General features: G+C 45.1%; 1 protein-coding gene across 1 annotated transcript in view; it reads right to left on the reverse strand.

Annotated features, from left to right (window-relative positions):
• The window catches only part of LOC120939591 (acyl-CoA dehydrogenase family member 11-like), a 92,873-nt gene that overhangs the window by 37,105 nt on the left and 33,055 nt on the right, over window positions 1-22,713 (reverse strand). The window contains exon 4 of the mRNA XM_040351986.1: window positions 6,530-6,629. Within this exon, the coding sequence (XP_040207920.1) occupies window positions 6,530-6,629 (100 nt within the window). The remainder of the gene's footprint in view (window positions 1-6,529; window positions 6,630-22,713) is intronic.

The following is a 22,713-nucleotide window of genomic DNA, read 5'->3' on the forward strand; positions in this document are numbered from 1 at the left end:
ACATGCTAGAAATGTAACCGTTTTTTAACCGTTAAATTAATGGGTTTAGTTCCAAAGCCTAACTAAAGTCCCGCTGTTAAAAACTACCAACATAGAATTGCACAATTTCTACTGCAATAAAATGCTAGCACCCCCCTGCACACCATCTCCTCTGGCACTATAAACTGAGCTGTGCAGCTCATCTTGCAGTCTGGTCTGATCTCCAAGTTCTAGGATGAGAGCCTCCTGCGCATGTGCAGGAGTGACGTCATCCCCTGCCAGCCAATGAAAAGGCCCAAAAACTGTCACTCAGAAGAAGATGCAGGCTCCGGTGTAGGACTATTGGACAGGTAAGTGTGGAGATTTTAGTTCCACTTTAAGCTTTTATACAGGGTGATCATATCACCTCCTCTCAAGGATAAATACATACAGCCAAGTTATTCATTCCTCACGACTCAGGGCCTTCATTACCTTTATTTTGTTTACCTTGTCTACACTATTCCTAATTCTACAAGGTCATTTTTTGTGAACTGATGCCCAACACTGAATTGCATTTTCAGGATGAGGGTTTTCGAATGTTTTGTACAGAGACAAGACTATGCTGTAACCGGCTCTGCAGAATGTCTGATCCACAAAATAGTTTTTAATAGCAACTATAAAACAGGATTTTTATAACAGCTTACCTGTAAAATCCTTTTCTTGGAGTACACCACGAGACACAGAGCCAGTCATTAAATAATGGGTTAAGGGTCACCAGCAGTGATTGGACACTGGCACAACCAGGTTAAGGGTCACTAGCGGTGATTGGACACTGGCACAACCAATTGAAGACAGTTCCCCTCCATATAACCCCTCCCATCAGGGAAGTACCTCAGTTTTGTAGCAAGCAATAAGGTTCCCATAAGAAGGGGGGGACCTCTGTGTCCTGTGGTGTACTCCAAGAAAAGGTTTTTACAGGTAAGCTGTTATACAAATCCTGTTTTCTTTATTGTACACCACGGGACACAGAGCCAATCATTACATAATGGGACGTCCCAGAGCAATGCTTAATATGAAGGGTGGGAGACCCAGATCAAGCAGGCCGCTTGCACACAAGAAGCCCTATACTGCTGCCTGCAGCACACTTCGCCCGAAGGCGGAATCCTCATGTCCCTTCACATCTATTTAATAGAATTTGGAAAATGTGTGGACTAAAGACCAAGTTGCAGCTTTACAGATCTGAGCCATCGAAGCCTGGTGATGCACTGCACATGAAGCACTTATCGCCTTGGTAGAGTGTGCCTTAACAGAAAAGGGAGGAGGAGTCCTGTTTTTTTAAACCATAAGCTTGAATAATTACTTGTCGAATCCACCTAGAAATGGTGGATTTCGATGCCGCTTGGCCCTTCTTGGGTCCATCTGGCAAAATAAACAAAACATCTGTTTTACTAGATCTAGAGCAGGGGTGTCAAACTGGCGGCCCTCCAGCTGTTCCGAAACTACAAGTCCCATCATGCCTCTGCCTGTGAGAGTCATGCTTGTAACTGTTAGCCTTGCAATGCCTCATGGGACTTGTAGTTTTGCAACAGCTGGAGGGCCGCCAGTTTGACACCCCTGATCTAGAGAGAGTGCAATAATTTTTCCTCCGCTGTTCGCGGATCTGGAAAAAAAGAAGCCAGGACAATGTCCTGATTTAAATGAAAAGCCGACACCACCTTAGGTAAAAAAGGCAGGATGGGGTTCGTAGTACAATTTTGTCTTCGTGACAAATTAAATAAGGCTCTTTACAAGAAAGAGCTGCTAATTCAGATACTCTTCTAGGAGAGGATATAGCAATAAAAAAGGCCAATTTCCTGCTTAAAAGAATTAAAGGAATATGGCAAATAGGTTCAAAAGGTTGCTTTTGCAACACTGACAATACCAAATTCAAATCCCATGGGCACAAGGGAGACTTGACTGGCGGATTTATCCGCAGTACCCCCTGAATGAACGCCCGAACTAGGGAATGAGATGCCAGCGGTCTTTGAAAGAACACTGCTAGAGCCGATATTTTACCCTTGATGGTACTAAGGGCTAATTTCATATCCACTCCTAACTGGCAAAAAAGAAAGAATTCTGCTTATTTCATATTTTTGAGGATTCCATCCTCTGGATTCACACCAGGAAATATATGCTTTTCAGACTCTATAGTAGATAAGTCTGGAGGCTGGCTTTCTAGCATTAATGAGCGTAGAAAGAGCTGGACCAGAGACCCCTCGTTCTTTCCAAATAGGGGTCTCAGCAGCCTGACCGTCAAATTCAGCTTTTGTAAGGAAGGATGGAACACTGGACCTGCGACAGCAGGTCGTGTCGAAGCGGAAGCTTCCAGGGCCTTCCTACTGCTATCTTTACGATTTCGGCGTACCAAGGCCTCCTGGGCCAATTTGGGGCCACTAGGATTACTGGTATTCCCTCCTTTTTGATCCTGCGAAGTAGTCTTTGTAAGAGAGGGATCGGAGGGAATGCATAGATCAGTGAGAACTGATTCCAGGGATTTATTAGGTGCATCTGTTCCGTAGGCTAGAGGATCTCTCGTCCTGGACAGTTGTCCAACTTCCGGTTGAACCTAGAAGCTAGCAGGTCTACATCTGGGGTCCCCCATCTCTGGCATATGGCCTGAAAGACATCGGGGTGGAGAGACCACTCTCCTGGTGATAGCTGCTGGCGACTCAGATAGTCCGCTTGCCAGTTTTCTAACCCTGGGATGAATATTGCAGAAAGACAAGGAACATGATCTTCTGCCCATGCCAAAATTCGATTCACCTCCTTCTGAGCACCCTAACTACGGGTGCCTCCTTGGTAATTGATGTAAGCTACTGCAGTAGCATTGTCGGATTGAATCTGAACCTGGTGGCCCTGTAACCTGTATGTCCAGGTTTTGAGGGCTAGATATACTGCCCGGATTTCCAGTATGTTGATGGGCAGGCTCTCTTGGGTCTTGGCCCAGGTTTCCTGCACTGCTCCCCAGCCTGATAGACTGGCATCCATAGACACCACCTTCTAGGTGACTGGGAGAAAGGATCTTCCTTTTTGCAAGTTTTCGGTCTTTAGCCACCAGTTTAAGCTTTGGCGCACTTGTGGAAACAGGCGCATGGGTAAATCCAGAGCTTGGATCTTTTTGTTCCAGGCAGTTAGGATACTGCTTTGAAGTAGTCTCGAATGAAACTGGGCTTAAGGGACAGCCTCGAATGAAGCCACCATCTTTCCCAATAGCCTCATGCAAAAGGTGAATAGACGACCCTTTCTTTGTCCTGACCTTGTGGATCAGGTCTTTCAGAGACTGTATCTTTGGCTCTGGCAGGAATACTCTGCTTAGGGCTGTATCTATGATCATGCCCAGATACTCTACTCTTCTTTGGGCTTGTAGAGAGGATTTTTGTAGGTTTACAATCCATCCTAAATGCTCCAGGTATTTTACCGTGAGCACAGAGTGATTTAATCCTGCCACTGACTGATCTCGTCTAGGTAGGCTGTTACCGCTATGCCTTGTGTCCTCAGATTTGCCAAAAGAGGAGCTAGCACCTTTGTAAATACTCTGGGCGCGGTAGCTACACCAAAAGGGCAGGGCCACGATTTGGAAGTGGCGCTGTTCTACCGCAAACCTTAGGAATCTTTGGTGCACAGGATGGATGGGTACATTTAAATATGTGTCCTTGATGTCTATGGTCGCCATGAATTCTCCGCCTTGTAGGGTGGCGACTATGGATTGAATCTTTTCCATTCGGAAATGGCGAATGTTCAGAAACTGATTTAGAGATCTTAGATCCAGGATGGGTCCGACGTCTCCATTTGATTTTGGAATCACAAAGAGGTTTGAATAAACCTGAACCTTGCTCTTTTGGGGGTACTTCTACAACTACCCCGAGACAGCAAGTAATCCAAACCTTTGAAGAAGGATCCTCTTGTGGATCTTTGGAGAGTCTTGACTTTCGAAACTGAGATGGGATCTCTGGAAATTACAGTTTGTACCCTGAGGATACTGTGGATACTACCCACTTGTCCTGGATTTCTGTCTGCCATGCCGCTGAAAACTGACAAAGCCGTCCCCCACTCGGCCGAGCGGGTGCGCCCCTTCGCAGAGAGACTTTGGGGTCTTGCTTGTTAGCTCTTGAACCCCATGGCTTCTTGTTCTTCTGAGCCCGATTTCCTTTGGCCTTTGTGGCTGGCTGAAAATGCCGTCACCACTGGCTGGAGGCAGGTTTTCCTGATACTGGGGAAAGAGAAAGTTTTTCTCAGGTAAAAGAGTGGTTTTACCACTTGATAGATATCTTTTAGATATATCTTTCCAGATCGTCCCCAAAGGGGCGTTGGCCATGGAAGGGGAAACTGGCCAAAAGTTTTTTGCATGGAGCTTCTGCTGTCCAATGCTTTAACCAAAGAACTCTGCGCATATTCACCAGCTGGAGTGTAAGGCGCGATGCTTGCAGAACATAGCATCTATTGTAAAACATAAGGCTTTAGGTAAATTCTCCCAGAATTTGGCTTGTTCCGGAGGCAAATCCTTTAGCCCCCGTTTTACCTGTTGCTTGATGACCCGACACATACCGACTGCTGCTACAGCAGGTTGGGTAACTGAACCGGCCAAAAGAAATTAGGATTTTAATAAAGATTCCAATTCTTTTCAGAAGGATCTTTAAACACTTGTGCATTATCCAAACGGACAAGTCAGGTTCTTATTTATACAAGAAATAGCTGCGTCTACAGAAGGCAGGCTCCATTTCTTGGAAAACTTCTCCTCCATAGGATAAAGAATGTCAAACTTTTTGGGAGGTGAAAAATGCTTTTCTGGGTGTTGCCAGTCTGCGTACATTACCCCTTCTAGTAACGGATGAATCAGAAAAGAGCATGCACCCTGCTGGGCTTTTAATGAACCCAGGGAGGAGACAGGCGATTTAGTTAACTCTGAAGAGGGTAACAAATGTGGAACGCACTGTTCCAGCATAACATTGCACCTGCGACTTCACTATCTGGAACGCAGAGAAAGGCTCCTCTGATATAGCTGATCCAGACTCCTCTGCAAGTGAAGCATCATCCTCAAATTTTTCTGACAGGAGGTCCACCACAGAAGGAGATCTGTCTCGCTTTTTGTCTTTTTTTTGGAGGACTTGGCGATTAACGTAACGTTTCTAAAATTCCCTTCTAAATCGTCTTGGGCTACTGCTAAAGTGTCTTCAGTGACATACTCAGGCCCAGGCCTCACCAGGGAAGCCGCTATTCCTGATAGCGGCAATGGCTCATCCTGTACAGGTGCGTCAACTAATACCGGTGAGGAAGGTACTGAGCCAGCATTGCTAGAGCCTTCTGCCTCAAGCGGCAATGCTTTTTTGTTCTTTGTCCTGGTCATATTGCTTAAGCAAATCCAAGGTACTCCTAGGCATATACTACTGTGCTCAGTTTAGCAATCTACATAAAGTATGCAACTTCAAACACACAGTTTCAATGCACAAGTGAGTGTCTCTCTTGGTAGTGCACCAGCCCAACCACATGGAGTCTTACGTGTCCCCTGTAATGCTGCTGTTCCATTCAAGGAGTGAGCCTGCCGGCATCAGTAGTCCCTTTATGGCATTTGTATTTGGCACCATTTTTTGTGCACGCGCGCTTGTGAACCCCCCACACTGATAAAGCGCGCGCGCGCGACCTGGGCCATGGCGGCGATCTCAGGGGTGAGTAAACTCCCTTTTTATGCCGTACCTTCTTTCCTATGTAGGTACTGACCTTGCATCTCCTTACGGCATGCTATGAGAGGAGGAGGCGAGCTTTGTGTGCCAACCTTCAGGGATATGGGTTCCTATTTAAAGGATACCTCTCCCTTGGGCCTTGTAAAAGACTCTTACCAGGACTTTTAGCGAAGTATCGAAAGTGCTGGATCCCAGAGCCCAGTCCTCCGCAGAGAGACATTACAGGCGACGCCTCGTGCATGAGGTCCGGATCCCATCCAGTTTTGGCTTAATCTTTAGGCGTCTTGCATGGGTCCGAAAGCAAACTCTTTTTACCCCCAGAGGGTCTGTTTGGTAGAGCTTTCCTTTTACCATCCTATCGCGTCCAACACCTTTAGACACTGGCGGAAAAACTGAGGTACTTCCCTGATGGGAGGGGTTATATGGCGGGGAACGGTCTTTCAATTGGTTGTGCCAGTGTCCAATCACCGCTGGTGACCCTTAACCCATTATGTAATGACTGGCTCTGTGTCCCGTGGTGTACGATAAAGAAATTACTTTTTACAGTTGTACCTTGGTTTCTACAGTCCATATGCAAATTTTCATATATTTACAGCCAGTTATCTAGAATATTTGATGTCGGTGCCTATCCTACTTTTCATAGAATTTAGATCTGCTATAATCAGTTTTGACTTGCTAAGAAAGAGTAGCAAAGCACAGATTCTAGCTTTTTTTTTTTTTTTATACTTCCACATGGGTATGACGAAGTGTTTCTGAAAAAGCACTGGAGTATGTTATGTGGTCAGTTCAGTACACAAAAGGTGGAAGAAGTAAACATACAAAGTATGCTCTATTTGCATGGTCAGATTACTTACCTCTATAACCTTAGCGGCACCGTCTGTCATAGCAAGAGGACATGTAAACAGGCCTGAGGATGGCGCATACAGGTAGAGCTTCACAACTTGGATCAAGCGGCTACAGGAGAAAACAGAAAATTACTTCAATTATTTAAATCCTATACCATCCAGTAACTATTTGAACATGTAATAAAGAGTGAAGTGCTGATACATATACACATAAAAGATCAAACAAACTGAAAAAAAAATTGCCGTCAGTGTGCTTCCCCCGCCCGGCACTTACCTGTCACGGCGCTGTCCTCCATGCTCCGAGTCCTCAACGTCTTCTCCCCATCCTCTGCTATGATTGGACGCCTGATTGGCTGAAGCAACAGTGGCTGTAATTGGATGCCCATCAGGTGAGACAGGTAATCAGACCCTGTGCACCTGATTGGCTGAGAGGCGGGTCAGTGTTAGGAAAGCGATTTATTCGCTTTCCTAACACATCACTGAGTAAACAGCGAACACACAGCAATGCGCCCGCTGTTTACCAATTTGGAAGTCCATGTGTTAAATTTTATCCAGTAATTATAGACAACACTTAAAGCTGAACTTCAGACAGATATAAAAACGGTACAAAGTAATGCAGCTTTGTAATCATTAAAACATAAAAATGATTTTCTTTCATGCAAGCAGTGCAAGTACCTGAATTTTGCGTCTTGCAAACTCTTCTAAATCAGAGCTCAGTTGGAGGAGGGAGAAGCAACACAAGGAGCCAATTAGTTTTGATTTAGTACAAGCAGCATGCTCATGGGAGGACAGAGCATGATGACAGTGTTGGGTTTTTCAGTCTGCTTCTTCTCCTTCCCTATCCAGTCAATTGCTGGTGGATGGACAAGAGCTGAATGTGTCCCCTGCCATGCTAGACACGGCTACGCGGTGTGGCAGAGCTGTGAAAATCTTAGGACTGGATGAACAGCAATACAAATCCTTTGGAAGGTAAAGCAGCTCCCTTGTATCTATTTTAGCTGTGTATTTAGCCATTTGTCTGGAATTTTGCTTCAACTGAAACAGAAGGGGGTCTGAAAAAGACTTGCAGTAATAGTAGATGGCTATGATGCAAAACTGTTGGCAACTTTATAAAACACTGGTGTTTTTTTCCTACAATCATTAGTAAATTTTAGCCCATTCTGCAAAATACAAAACCAGTTGACCTTGCAGGAAATTACCAACTAGATAAAAGCAGGGCATGAGCAATAACAAAAACCAAATTGTTGATAACAACTCAGTCATTACCAGGAAACGAAATCATAGCAGTTTATCTAAACTGTCATAATCATCTTCATCATCAAATGTGTCAGTGATGGGACACCAAACAGAGATGCTACAGTTGTAGCGTTTGCACTAGAGGTTAAACGTCAGATGACCTTGTACCATCTTCTCCTCTTAAAGGGTTAGTTTACTTTTATAAAAATACCTAATGCAATCTATAAACACTTTTCATCATCCTAAATTAATTTGATTTTTTAAAACATGCATTTATGCGCTCTCCATACCTGCAGGTCATTTACACAGGGAGTGAAGCCTGCCCTAAATCATCCTGATAGTTTTCAAAGCTCTGTCCTGTATCAGCCATTAGGGCGAGTGGCCCCCTAGCGGTACAGGAGCAAATACAGTCCTTTTCCAGAGCACCACACTTTCCTGTCGTCATGGATGAGCTCAGTAGCGCAACATTCAGTCTGCTCTCCCAGTTGCAGAGCAGCACAAGGAAGTGACATCCCCAAGTGTACAACTTTGATCAGTGCTGGCCCTCTTCTCCTATCCTGTTATTCCCAGGCACTTGTATTTGACAACATATGGGATGGATGAGAGAGGAGAGTCACTTTGTTGCCCTTCACATGGGGGAAATCTCTGCCCTGCTGACCCCGATTCACTGCCATGCTGAGCACTGTTCTCTGGCCTGCTGACTTTTTGCGCTGCTGACCCACAGTACGCTGCTCTGCTGACCCATCTTCCACCCTGTTGATCCCTGTCCAGCGCCCCGACACTTGTTCTCATCCCCACTGACCCCTGTACTCTGCAATGCTGACCCATATACACTACCCTGCTGACCCCCATTCACTTGTTCTTATCCACACACTGACCCCCTGTATACTCCCACCCTGACCCCATTACTCTTCAATGCTGACCCCTGTACACTGCTCTGACTCACTGCCCCCTGCACTACTGACCCGTGTACACAGCCCTTGTGAACCCTGTGCTCTGCCCTGCTATAATCCAACCTACAAACTGCTGGCCCCTGTACTCTACAAGCCAACGGCCTCTATACACTGCCCTAAAAAATGCTGATTCCTGTACTTGGCCCTAGAAGTGACCTCTGTACACTGTTCTACATACTATGGACCTCTGTATATTGCTCAACATACTAATAATCTTTGTACATTGCACTACATACTAATGACCCATGTACAATGCTCTACATACCAATTACCCCTGTACACTTGGGACTCCTGTACACTGCCCTGGATACTACTGAACTTTGTATACTGCAATACATCCTACTGACCTTTCTACACTGCAATACATCCTACCGATCTCTGTAAACTCTTTTTCCTACTGACCTCTGTACACTGCCCTACATACTACTGACCCCTGGACACTGCCCTACATACTGCTTATACTGGCCAGAACTCAGAGCAGACAAACAGGCCAGCCAGGCCTGGAACTAGTTAAAGAGGAAGTAAACCCCTTGAAAAAAAAAAAAATACCTTGCAAGACAAAGGCATAATAAACTAGTATGCATAGCATACTAGCTCATTATGGATTACTTACCTGAGATCAAAGCCCACGCAGCAGTCCTCGTTCCCCTCCTCCGTCACCCCATCTCTCCCGGAGTGACTTCCGGGTATCGCGGCTCCGTCGCTGTGACTGTCTGGAGCCACAATGACGTCACTCCCGCGCATGGGCGCGGGAGATGCCAGTCACGGCACGATCGCTGTTAGAAATTGCAGGCTCAGTGCTCCTGGGCCGTTTTCTACGGCGCATGCTCCGTAGACATCGATGCCTGTCTTTTTTGCAAATATCTCCTAAACCGTGTAGGTTTAGGGGATATTTCTTGCACCTACAGGTAAGCCTTAATCTAGGCTTACCTGTAGGTAAAAGTGGTCTGTAAGGGTTTACAACCACCTTAAGGCAGCTTGGACTCCTGGATAAAACTTGTCGACTAATTATTTACCAGACATGACAAAAATTGCGACAAAAATTGTGAATGAAACTAAAAACGGCAAGTTTCTTAGCCAACTTTTAGGCTAGGCGAAGTTTATATTTTTACAGTAACATTTATTTTATATTTTTCTAAGGATTTCTTTATGTTGTCCTTACTTTGTATTAGGATCTTCGTAAATTTCTTTTAAAATAAAATGTAAAAAAAAAAAAAACACCCTGGTGATCTTTGATCTCTTCCATGTCGTTCAGGTACAGAAGATCTTAATATTTAAAGGTTGCCTACACCATCTTTCTACGGTTTATGTATTTATTCTATTTAACCACTTAAGGACCAAGCCTATTTCTGACATTTGTTGTTTATTAGTTAAAAGCAGTATTTTTATTTTTTTGGAAGAAAATTACTTAGAACCCCAAAACACACACAGAGTTTACCAGTTTTTATATAATATATATATATATATATATATATATATATATATATTATATATACACATACATACATACATACACACACACACACACACACATATATATATACACATAGTTTACCAGTTTAGTTACAGAGGGGGTATTTTTCTAGAATTATTGCTCTTGCTCTGCGATCGCGGCGATACCTCATATGTGTGATTGAGTTTGAACACTGTTTACATTTGTGGGCGCGACTTACTTATGCATTTTTTTTCTTGTTTTATTTTAATTTATACGGTCCCTTTAAAATAAATAAAAAATCTGATCACTTTTATTGCTGTCACAATGAATGTAAAAATCCCTTGTGACAGTAATAGGCAGTGACAGGTACTATTTATAGATGAATCTAAACGCAAACCCCTCCCCTGCACTTAAAAGTATTCAAAAATCCAAAGTCAGAATTTTTTGAATACTGGGGATTTTTTAAACCAGAAGTGATGTCATGACGCTGCTTCCGGGTTACTACAGCGGAGACTCCATGGAAGCTTATCCCCTCCCGCTCCTTGTGATAACGGCCGAGCGACTGCTTCGACGCATCGGTTGTTATCCCCTGAAAACGTAATAATAGACAATGCGCCCCACTGTGTGTTATAAATATAGAACTATTTCTGGATTCAGCTTTTTTATGTATGCATCATCTAGAGACAGTAATTATTACAAACAAGTTCACAATTGGTATCACAATATGCACAGCTGAATTTTGAATGACTATGAGAAATTATGCCACTCAGTGTCATGATTTATGTCAAATATTGCAGAGAAAAGAGCACATCTTTTGCAGTGTTCAGCTTAAAGCAATAAATAATAATAATAATAATAATAATAATAAAAAAAAACTGCAGCAGGCAGCTCTTTATTACAGAGGAGATATGCAATATCTCTTCTGCAATAACAAACACTTACCTGCCTATTCACATTGAGATGCGCATCAGGGTTGCCAACCGTCAGTAAATTTACAAACAGTTTGTAAAGTCTGTAATTTTTGCATCTGTCCATAAATGTCCATTACGGACATACAGACTACATGTCCATAATGGACATTTATGGACAGATGCAAAAATTACAGATTTTACAAACCGTTTGTAAATTTACTGAAAGTTGGCAACCCTGATGCGCATGCGCAGTTCAACTTCGTGTACATTCTCCACAGACTCTGGCTGTGCAGAATGAAGGTCTCCCGTGCACATGCATAAGATGCTGTCATTCTGCTACCGACCAAAAACCCAGTAGCTGAAAATAGCGGCGGAGAAGAAGAAAGCGATTGGTAAGGGTTCAAATAGCGGCGGAGAAGAAGAAAGCGATTGGTAAGGGTTCACCGCATTGCTGGAATGAGAAATTTCTTCTTTCAATTTAGTTCCACTTTAAGGGCCAGTTCACACCAGACGCAGTTCCGTATAGTTTTGTGTGCATTTTTTCTACACTAAAAATGTACGTACAGTGTTTTCCATGTATTCCAATGGGTCTAGTTGGCTCTAGTTCACACCATGCAGTCAGTTTCTGCACTGGAAACTGACTGCATGGTGTGAACTAGAGCAAACAAAACCCATTGGAATACATGGAAACCACTGTGCATACATTTTGTGCAGAAAAAAATGCACACAAAACTGTACGGAACTGCGTCTGGTGTAAACTGGACCTAAAAGTATTTTATGTGGCTTAATTAATTCATTGTTTTTTTTGCATGCGCGTTTTTGATGCGTTTCAGTGCGTTTTTGGTATGTTTTTGATGCAGCCCAGTGTTTTTTTTTCACCCCTCTTTTTATTAACCTTAGATAAAGGACAAGTGTGTTCCAGTGCATTTCAGTATGTTTTACAGCGTTCCAGTACAGTCCAGTGCAGGTAAAATGCAGCATGTTCTACCTTTTTTTCTGGAACGGCAAGCACTGGTGTGAACTATGCCATTGAAAACCATATAACCTACTTTCCATGCATTTTTGATACAGAAAAAAATAAAATAAATAAAAAAAATGCACTGGACTGCATGTGGTGTGAACTGGCCCTAAAAACAACCCAAATCAATATACATCATGTAAATCTGTGTGAAAATGATAGCATCCACAAACTATGGTATATATGCATTTGAAAATTGATCAGTCAAGATGTACTTTTCAATTCTTGAGGCCCCTAAAGTGCCTGGAAAGTAAAAATACTCTTTTTTTGTAAAGCAGACAATCCAAGATATTTAGTAAGAGGCATGGCAACTTTTTAAAGTTGTAATTTTGTCACAATTTTAATGGAACGATGACTGGTGACAGTACGTAAAAAAATTGAATAGATTTTTTTCAAATTTTTATTTTCATTTTTTATTACAATTATTTATTTTTTACATACCGTGACCAGAGCAGTACAGTTTTACCATACTGACACTGTACTACTCTGGGCGGGCAGGTAATCAGGTTTTACTTATTTTTTTGCACACTGATTGGTTCAGTCTGTATTATGTGATCATTGTGACCAATCACAGAGATCAACACAATAATACACAACATAAGTCTATGAATGGAAGCCATTGATTGTGTAAAATTGCCATGTAATTTGCTGCGAGTAGTTACAGCGATTACATGGTACCGCCAGCAGCCCGGTACTAGGGGTGCAACGGATCGTGCCCGATCCGCGATCCGAACGGGTCGACCTGTTCAGATCGGAACAGTATGCGATCCGCGGAAAGACCACGGCTTCGGCCTAGCTCCGGAGCGGTCGGCCATCTTGGTACACTCGGCGGCGGTGCGCGCTGACGTCATCACCCCTCCCTCTGCTCGTGGATTTTTTCTATTTTGCAAGACCGCGCTGCGCCGCTGACTCTGCATGCAACCTGTGAGACGGACCGAGTACATCAGTACAGTGAGTTGGCTAATGGCTTAATAGCCATTAGCCAACTCACAGTACTGATGTACTCGGTCTAGTAAAACGGTAACACTGTAATTACCATTTTTGCCACTGTAATAATAGTCCTAGCCAACATTGCCCCCACCATAGTAAACAGTAACACTGTGTGTATAGCCATTTTTCCCACTGTAATCAGTGGGAAAATGGCTATACACACAGTGTTACTGTTTACTAGTGTGGGGGCAATGTTGGCTAGGACTATTATTATAGTGGCAAAAATGACAATTACAGCGTTACTGTTTTACTAGTGTGGGGGCAATGTTGGCTATGGCTATTAATAATAGCCATAGCCAACATTGCCCCCACACTAGTAAAACAGTAACACTGTAATTGCCATTTTTCTCACTGTAATGGTCCCAAAATTGTCCGAAGTGTCCGCCATAATGTCGCGGTCACGAAAAAAAAAAAAAAAAAAAAAAAAAAAAAAAAAAAAAAAAAAAAATCGCTGATCGCCGCCATTAGTAGTAAAGAAAAAAAAAGTAATAAAAATGTAAAAAAAGACAGAACTTTTGTTTGTCTTGTGTTTTTTTTTTTTTACTGATCCGAAAATGATCCGATCCGTGACTCCTGATCCGAGCCGTGAGTTTTTTGATCCGTTGCACCCCTACCCGGTACACACCGATTTGTCCACCGGACACAGCAGGTGACAGATCATGCTGATGTGTGGCACGATCCCAGGAGGACATCATATGGCGTCCACCCAGGATGGCAGTGCTCCCACTCGGCCGCCATTTTGCTAAACCACTACTGGGTAGTGGTTTAGCAAAAGTAATATGAGTGACTATTAGATTTACATTTTTGTTGTTTTAACTAGGTATTAGTGTAGTTATATTTCCGGTGTTTTTTGTACTGATAGACTCATGTTGTGGCTGCAGTTTGTAGTGCCATAGCTGGTCGATTTATCTGTATGTATTCATTCATTCAGCTTGTCTCTATTAGCTAAAGGGACAAGCAAATTCTTGTTCCACACTCTCTCCTCTGTGTTGCAACACAAAATTTAGGAATGGTAATTTAATGGAAGACTGCATAGATTTTCTGTTCACTTCAAAGGTTTTGTCATATATGGTGTTTTGCACATGGAAATTACAGGTATATTTAGCACTGCACTTTTAGGATATATAGGAGGTCATTCATTAACCTGTGCTATGCCATGTCAGGCTGCATGCCTGAACACAAACAGAAATTTCTTATAATAATTTCCTAAATAAGATTTACTGTTACCTTAGGTTGTGTGTACTGGGCAGCAATTGACTCCATGGCACTACATAATCAATGCACACCTTTTGCAGGTGAAAAACACACAAGCTATAGGTAGGGGGGTTTGTAATTGCATTTTCAGTATAGGTTGGCGCATGTTAAAAGCATTAAATAGATGCATTTACATTTAAAAAAAAGGTAAATTAAATTTAAGAAACAAAATTCCTTGTGCGGGCTGCATAAGTTTACTAACCAGAAATGCATCTTTCAGTGACCTATAACCCATTTAACAGATTCCATTGCCTTTGGTTTGTATTTTGTGCACCCATTTTTAAGGCTCGGTTATCTACTGCGAGTTGTTTTGAGACTTGACACGTGAAGTCAATTTAAAACCCATGTATTTCAATGGTCCCCGTTCTAATTGATGTGACTAAAGTCACAGCGACTCCAAAACAAGTTTTTTGCAGTACTTTGTTTCAACTTTGATGAGACATGACATTGCATCAAAAATCGCATTGCAAAGTCACTCTGTAAATCGCGTGACTTTGGGGTCGCAATAGTGGAAACCTAGCCTAAGGGAAAAAAAGTTTGCTTTCTTTTCTTACCAGTGGCGCAACTACTATGGCCACAAAGGTCACACTTGCGACCAGGCCCTGGCGTTCCACCACCGTGGGGGACCCCCAAGACAGCAGTTGCACTTATATTATTGATTTAAATAGTTTGAGACCTTACATTCTCCTAAAGACAGCTATGTGAAGTGAATGCATTTTTGAAAAGTACATATAGTGTAAAGACCTTAATTACCAGTGGTGTGTTATTACAAATCATGTAGTAAATCACAGCCATAATAAGGCAAGATTCAATCCAGTGGTGAGATGAGAGAGGTATTTTCTATACTGCGCTGCTTCTGTTACACCTACATTAAACACTTACTACTCCTTTCTCAGAACTCTTGATGCACAGAAATTCTGTACTATATGCCTCACCTACTCTAACTACAAGCCTGTGAGCAGAATTGTAAAAATGGATGATCTTCGGGCCAGTTCACACCATACCTGCACATGAATCACACAGGAACATGCTGTACATTCATGTGCGATTTAGACCACATGCAAAATTCACTCCATTTGCAATCTGCAACAGGTGTCAATATAAAGTGAACGACACCTCAAATGCAGTGCGTTTGCCCGCACCAGATCGCATGATACTGCGATCCAGTTACAGTGGGATCCAGTTACAGTGTGTTTTAAAAAGTAGTAGCATGCGCTACTTTGGTGCAGGGCAAATTTAGCCCATTCGTAATGAATGAGCTAAAAACACAGCACAGAACTGCATGTGAATCGCATAAGAACACACAGTGCGTTCCTGTGTGATTCATGTGCGGGCATAGTGTGCACCGGCCCTCCAAGAGAAGGCCAGCTATTTGACACATTGCTCCACTCTGCAGCCTACGTAGGAGGCAGACAATACGGTAGAGCACCTAACAGCTTTACCTCCACACACAGGGACTACTGGAGTGCCACTAGACAGGGCAAGAAAAGTGGGTTAAGTACTTTAAGTGGGTTTTGCAAGGCTCAGCTGATGTTTGCTTTAATTAGGTATGATGCTGGACACCATAAAACGTTATTTAGAAATGGAAATCTACTTCACTGTAAACTAGCAAACATTGTTTTGGAGAGAAGAACTCGGTTTCGTGGACTTGCAATGCAATAAAAAGATCAGAAGGCACAACACTACACTACACTACTAAAACAGAAAGCAGAGGCAGTACATTGCACTGTATAATTACAAACTGTACACAGGTTTACAAAAACAAAATGCTAATAAGATAAGGTACACTGGCCCAGATTCACAAAAGAGATACGACGGCGTATCTCTGTTTTAGGGTCTTCCTAACTATGCGACTGATTCATAGAATCAGTTACGCATAGTTAGCCCTGTAATTGAGGATGCAATACCTCGGCCGCCGCTGGGGGGAGTTTGCGTCGTAAACCAGCGTTGGGTATGCAAATTAGTAGTTACGGCGATCCACGGCGGTTTTTCGCGTTCGCTACGTCGCTGCTAGTCTAGTTTCCCATCGCAAAGTTAGTCGTAGTTTTTGCTGCCCTAACTTTACACAGCCCACGTATGTGCTGTATAAAGTATGGCCGTCATTCCCGCGTCGAAATTTTAAATGTTTTTGTTCTTGCGTAAGACGTCCGTGAATACGAAAGTACGCTACGCACGTCGCCGTTCGAAAAAAAGGGATTTTTATTAACAGCTTACCTGTAAAATCCTTTTCTTGTAGTACATCACGGGACACAGAGCAGCATAGCCATTACATATGGGTTATATAGTGTACCTTCAGGTGATGGACACTGGCACTCTCCGACAGGAAGTTCCCTCCCTATATAACCCCCACCCATAGTGGGAGTACCTCAGTTTTGTAGCAAGCAATATGCATCCCAAAATTCCCCATAAGAGGGGTGGGAGCTCTGTGTCCCGTGATGTACTACAAGAAAAGGATTTTACAGGTAAGCTGTTAATAAAAATCCCTTTTTCTTTATCGTACATCACGGGACACAGAGCAGCATAGCCATTACATATGGGATGTCCCCAAGCAATGCTCCATGAGGGGAGGGAGACAACCAGAAAAAACCAAACAAGAGGTGCCACCGGACAAGAGGAGATTAAACTGCGGCCCGCAGTACCGCCTGCCCAAAGGCTGAATCAGCGTTCCTCCTAACGTCCATTTGATAAAATTTTGCAAATGTGTGGACAGATGACCAGGTTGCTGCCCTGCAGACCTGAGCCATAGGGACCTGGTGATACGCTGCCCAAGAGGCACTTATAGCTCTAGTGGAATGAGCCTTAACCGATAAGGGTGGACTCTTCCCCTTCAGGCCATAGGCCTGAATAATCGTCTGCCTAATCCACTTAGCAATAGTGGCCTTAGACGCTGCCTGGCCCTTCTTGGGCCCTTCCGGCAGAATGAATAAGACGTCCGTCTTACGAATCTGGGCTGTAGCTTCCAAGTAAATCTTTACAGCTCTAACTACATCCAAGGAATGTAGTAACCTCTCTTCCTTAGAAGAAGGCTTTGGAAAAAATGATGGAAGAATCACATCTTGATTAAGGTGAAAATTTGATACCACCTTAGGCAGGAAGGACGGAAGCGGCCGCAAAACGACCCTGTCCTTATGCAATAATAAATAAGGTGCCTTACATGACAAGGCTGCCAACTCCGACACCCTTCTGGCGGATGCCATGGCCACCAGAAACACTAGTTTCCTAGTCAAAAGGACCAAAGGAATCACGGACAAGGGCTCAAAGGGCTGCCTTTGCAAGGCCGATAGAACCAAATTTAGATCCCAAGGATACAGGGGAGCTTTAATCGGGGGATTCACCCGAATAACACCTTGTAAAAAGGATTTCATTAAGGAATGGGCAGCCAACGATCTCTGGAAGAAGACCGACAAGGCAGACACCTGCCCCTTGATTGTGCCGACCGCCAAACCTTTTTCCACTCCCAACTGTAAAAACTCCAGGATTCTCCCAATAGTATATTTGCGGGGATCCCATTTCCTGGTTTCACACCAGGTAATATAGGCCTTCCACACCCTATAGTATATTAACCTGGAAACTGGTTTTCTTGCGTTTATAAGGGTAGAAACGACCTGCCCTGAAAGGCCTCTGTTTCTGAGAATCAGGGACTCAGCCGCCAGGCCGTTAAATTTAGGGCCTGTAAGGCAGGGTGGTAGAATGGCCCTTGTGAGAGGAGGTCCGGACGTAGAGGGAGGACCCAAGGCTCCTCTACGGTCATCCTTTTTATCAAGGAGTACCAAGGTCTTCGGGGCCACGCTGGGGCCACTAGAATCGCTGGCTTGCGTTCCCTTTGAATTCTGTGAAGAAGACGGGGTAACATCCGTATTGGAGGGAAGGCATAGATTAGCGCAAACTGATGCCAAGGACACACCAAGGCATCTGTCCCGCAGGCCAATGGATCCCTCGTTCGAGAGACAAAGTTTGCTACTTTGGCATTGAATCTGGACGCCATAATGTCCACCTCCGGAGTACCCCACTTCCGGCAAATGACCTGGAACACTTCGGGATGGAGGGACCACTCCCCTGGGGACATCTGTTGGCGGCTGAGGAAGTCCGCTTGCCAATTGTCCACCCCGGGGATAAAGATAGCTGAGATGCAGGGGACATGGGCTTCTGCCCATGAAAAGATCCGATCTACCTCCCTTTGGGCTGCCTGACTCCTGGTGCCACCCTGGTGGTTTATATAAGCTACGGCAGTGGCATTGTCGGATTGTACCCTTACTGGGGAGCCCTGCAGAACCTCCGTCCAGCCCAAAAGAGCCAACCGAGCTGCTCGAATCTCTAAGACATTTATGGGTAGGGCTGATTCTGCCCTTAAATCGTCTAGGACTGCACCCCAACCTGATAGGCTGGCGTCCGTGGTTACTATCCTCCATGAGGGGGGATTGAACGATCTTCCTTTCAGAAGATTTTTTGTGACTAGCCACCAACACAGGCTCTGCCTTACCGCATAGGGAAGGGAAATGGGAAGATCCAAGGCCTGGAGTCTTTTGTCCCAGGCCGCGAGAATTGCTCCCTGTAGCCTCCGAAAATGGATCTGGGCATAGGGCACTGCCTCGAAGGTGGCCACTAGCTTTCCCAACAGGCGCATGCAGAGGCGTATAGATGGCCTTGTGCTGCTTAGGACTATGTGGATTAACTCCCTTATCGAGTCCACTCTGGACTGGGGCAGGAAGATCCGTTGTTGTCTTGTATCTAAAATCAGACCTAGATACTCCAACCTTCTTGTGGGCTGTAAAGCCGATTTGTCCCGGTTTAGAACCCAACCCAGGGACTCTAGGCAGTTTACTGCTAGCAACACTGCCCGATTTAGACCGGCCGCTGAGTGGTCGACTACCAGAAGATCGTCTAGGTAGGCCATGATCAGAATGCCCTGTTCCCTTAGGATGGCTAATACGGGGGCCAGGATCTTCGTAAAAACCCGAGGGGCCGTGGCTAGTCCGAACGGAAGAGCCACGAACTGATAATGCCGATAGTTTAGGGCAAAACGCAGATACCTGTAATGGCCTGGGAAAATCGGAACGTGCAGGTATGCGTCCTTTATATCGATGGAGGCCAAGAACTCCTTTCCTTGGAGGGCGGCCACCACCGAACGAATGGACTCCATTCGAAAAGACCGGACTCTTAAAAAGCGGTTTAATAACTTTAGGTCCAGAATAGGCCTGACGTCGCCGTTTGGCTTCGGGACAACGAAGAGGTTTGAGTAAAACCCTTGTCCTTGCTCCCCTGCTGGTACTTCCATAATCACTCCTTGGGATAGGAGTCGCTCTAGGGCGGACAGAAGCGATGCCTGTCTCTGAGGGTCGCCTGGAAGTCTTGACATTTGAAAGTGAGGAGGGGGGAACTCCCGAAACTCCAGCTTGTACCCCTGAGTTACTGAGGACAGAACCCATTGGTCGGTAACTTGGGCCCCCCACAACTCCGAGAACAACCGGAGTCTTCCCCCCACTCGAGAGAGTGGGGGCGCCCCTTCACAAGGCTGCCTTAGGGGCAGCCTTAACCGGCTTACGGTTCCACGGTCTCTTGTTCCCTGCAGCTTGCCCCTGGGGCCTGTTTGCAGCTGCGCGTCCAGGAGGCCGTCGATACTGCCTAGAGAATGAGGGCCCTGGAACTGGAGAGGTTGGGCGCTTAAAAGAGGGACCTCGGAACCTTTTCTTAACCGGCAAAAGGGTGCTCTTACCACTAGAGATCTTTTGAATATATTTGTCAAGATCTTCTCCAAACAATCTCTCTCCTTGAAAGGAGAATCCTGTAAGGAGTTTTTTGCAGGGGGTTTCTGCAGACCAGTTCTTTAACCAAAGTAATCTTCTCATGTGGACCAAATACAGGGATAGGCGGGACGCCTGTTGGATTGAATCCTTGATAGCGTCTACCGCGAAACATAAGGCTCTAGGTAGATCGGCTAAGTCCTGAGCCTGTTGAGCCGGGAGGTCCTTTAGGGCCTGCTTGGCCTGGTCTTTTAAAGCCTGGCAGACGCCAATGGCAGCTACAGCTGGCTGGACCACTGCCCCCGCTGTGGAAAAGGATGCCTTTAGTAAGGTCTCAAGCCTTTTATCCACAGGATCTTTGAACATGTGAATATTGTCCACTGGACACGTTAAAGCTTTATTGACACATGATATGGCTGCGTCAACAGTGGGGACAGCCCATTTTTTTGAAAACTCCTCCTCTAAAGGGTACATAACTGCGAACCTTTTAGGAGGCAAAAAAATCCTGTCTGGCTTAACCCAGTCCTGAAATATCAGGTCCTTTAACAAAGGATGGACCGGGAACACCAGGTTGGCTTGGGGCGCTTTTAGGGAGCCCAATGAGGACACAGCGGAGGCCAGAGGCTGAGGCAAAGGCATTTTAAAAGCTGACCGCACCATATCCGTTAAGGACTGAACCCCCAATTTTTCTGCGTGAGAAGCTGAAAAAGGTTCTTCTATAGTAGAATCTTCAGAACCCAAATGGTCCAGATGATCCTCAGCCTGGTCTCCTGTATCTTCCAATTCCTCAGTGGAAAGGACATCTTCCTCAGGAGATTCAAACCTGGGAGACGGGGACCTAGCCCGCTTCTTCCCGGATAAAGAGGCCGTAATAAGAGCGGCCATCCTCTTTTCAAATCCACCCAAGGTGGAGGCTAACATCTCTTCCGTGACATAGGAAGGAGTTGGTTGAATAGGGCCCGCCATAGCACCTAGCAACCCCGATGGCTCACCCAGGGCAGCAACCTCCGGATCCTCCGGGGAGATAGGGGCAGGTGGATTCTGGGAAATATCCTCCGAGCCCGATGGGGAACCCTTCGGCTTTTTAACACCTTTAGCATTTTTAGCGTTCCCTGCACCCTTAGGAGCCATAATAACAAATCTGAGATACTCCGCTAATATACAACTAACTGTAATAGCTGGAGAAAAACACACATTTAAATAAATGAGGAAAAAAAAATTTAGGCTAGGGTAATGTTAGACAGAAACTAAACTTCCCAAAACCTAACAAGAGATAGCAATATTGAGCCCCAAGGGCTTAATCATATCCTAATATTGCTTCCCTTAATGCTGGGCTAAGAGAGTACCAAATACTAAGTACTCTGACTGCTACTTAGTACACCGGCTTTTCAGAGAAAATATGAGCTTAAACAGCTCTATAGCAAGGTGTGTACAAAAAAACGGCCACTAGGTGTCACTGTGTCAGCATAACATAGGCAAACCTATCCTGCTCAGCTCAGCATCGCTGCTCCGTGTCCCTTCACAGCCTTTAGCAAACTGACAGGCTAAATAGAGTTTTTCCCTCTGATGTACAGAGGGGAGGGAACTCCCTGGGCATCCCCCGCCCCTCCACGCAGCGTCGGCGCCTATAACAGTGCGCGCGCGCGCGCGCTCCCGACGCCGCTCTCAGGAAGCAGGAAGCAGAATCCATGTGGGGAGAGGAGCCCGGGAGCTGCTGGAGACACACAGACATCAGGAAGTAAGTAATTTAAACCTGACATGCTCCCTTTACATTTCATGGAGCAAAACACCTTGTAGCAGCAGCAGCAGTCTATTAGCCCAGCCAGAGGAACAGTATACCTGGGTGTTTGAGCCATCCAGTCATGCAGACTTTGTGGTTTCTCTTTTAGCCCATGCACAGAGGCATAAAAAAGGCTTTTCCCCAGAGTCCCCTGTGGGGAGCCCACTGACAAACCAAGTTCCGTAGGCCCCCCGCTTACCTTTCCACGCCGCAGGGTATTGCTCATGCAAGAGGCCCAATCTTCCCCCTTCACCGTGGGTATGGTCATAGACCTTCAGGGACCGGGGTCCAAGTCAGGAACACCACACACCTGGACCTATACAGCACTACTGGCAGCAGGTATTCATAGGTTAAAAAACCCAGTCCTGGAACCCAGAGTCCAGCCCTCCAAGGAGAGGCATTATAGGCAAAACCCCATCCACGAATTGGGGCCCGGGTACCGTCCACTTTGGCTATGAAGCACCTTGGACGGATCCGGTCGGCTGGCCCTGGTCCCAAGGACAAACTGCAGGCACAACCTTCAACGTGCACCAACACCTAAGACACTGGCGAAAAAACTGAGGTACTCCCACTATGGGTGGGGGTTATATAGGGAGGGAACTTCCTGTCGGAGAGTGCCAGTGTCCATCACCTGAAGGTACACTATATAACCCATATGTAATGGCTATGCTGCTCTGTGTCCCGTGATGTACGATAAAGAAAATGACGTCACTTCGCACAAAGCACGGCGGGAATTTCAAAACAGAGCATGCGCAGTAGGTCCGGCGCGGGAGCGCGCCTAATTTAAATGGCACACGCCTCTTTGAATTACGCGGGCTTACGCCGGAGGCCGCCAGCGTAAGTTTTCATGCAAGCGATTTGAGAATCAGGCACTT

This window comes from Rana temporaria, chromosome 1 (assembly GCF_905171775.1).
Source record: "Rana temporaria chromosome 1, aRanTem1.1, whole genome shotgun sequence".
In the NCBI taxonomy this organism is placed as follows: domain Eukaryota; kingdom Metazoa; phylum Chordata; class Amphibia; order Anura; family Ranidae; genus Rana; species Rana temporaria.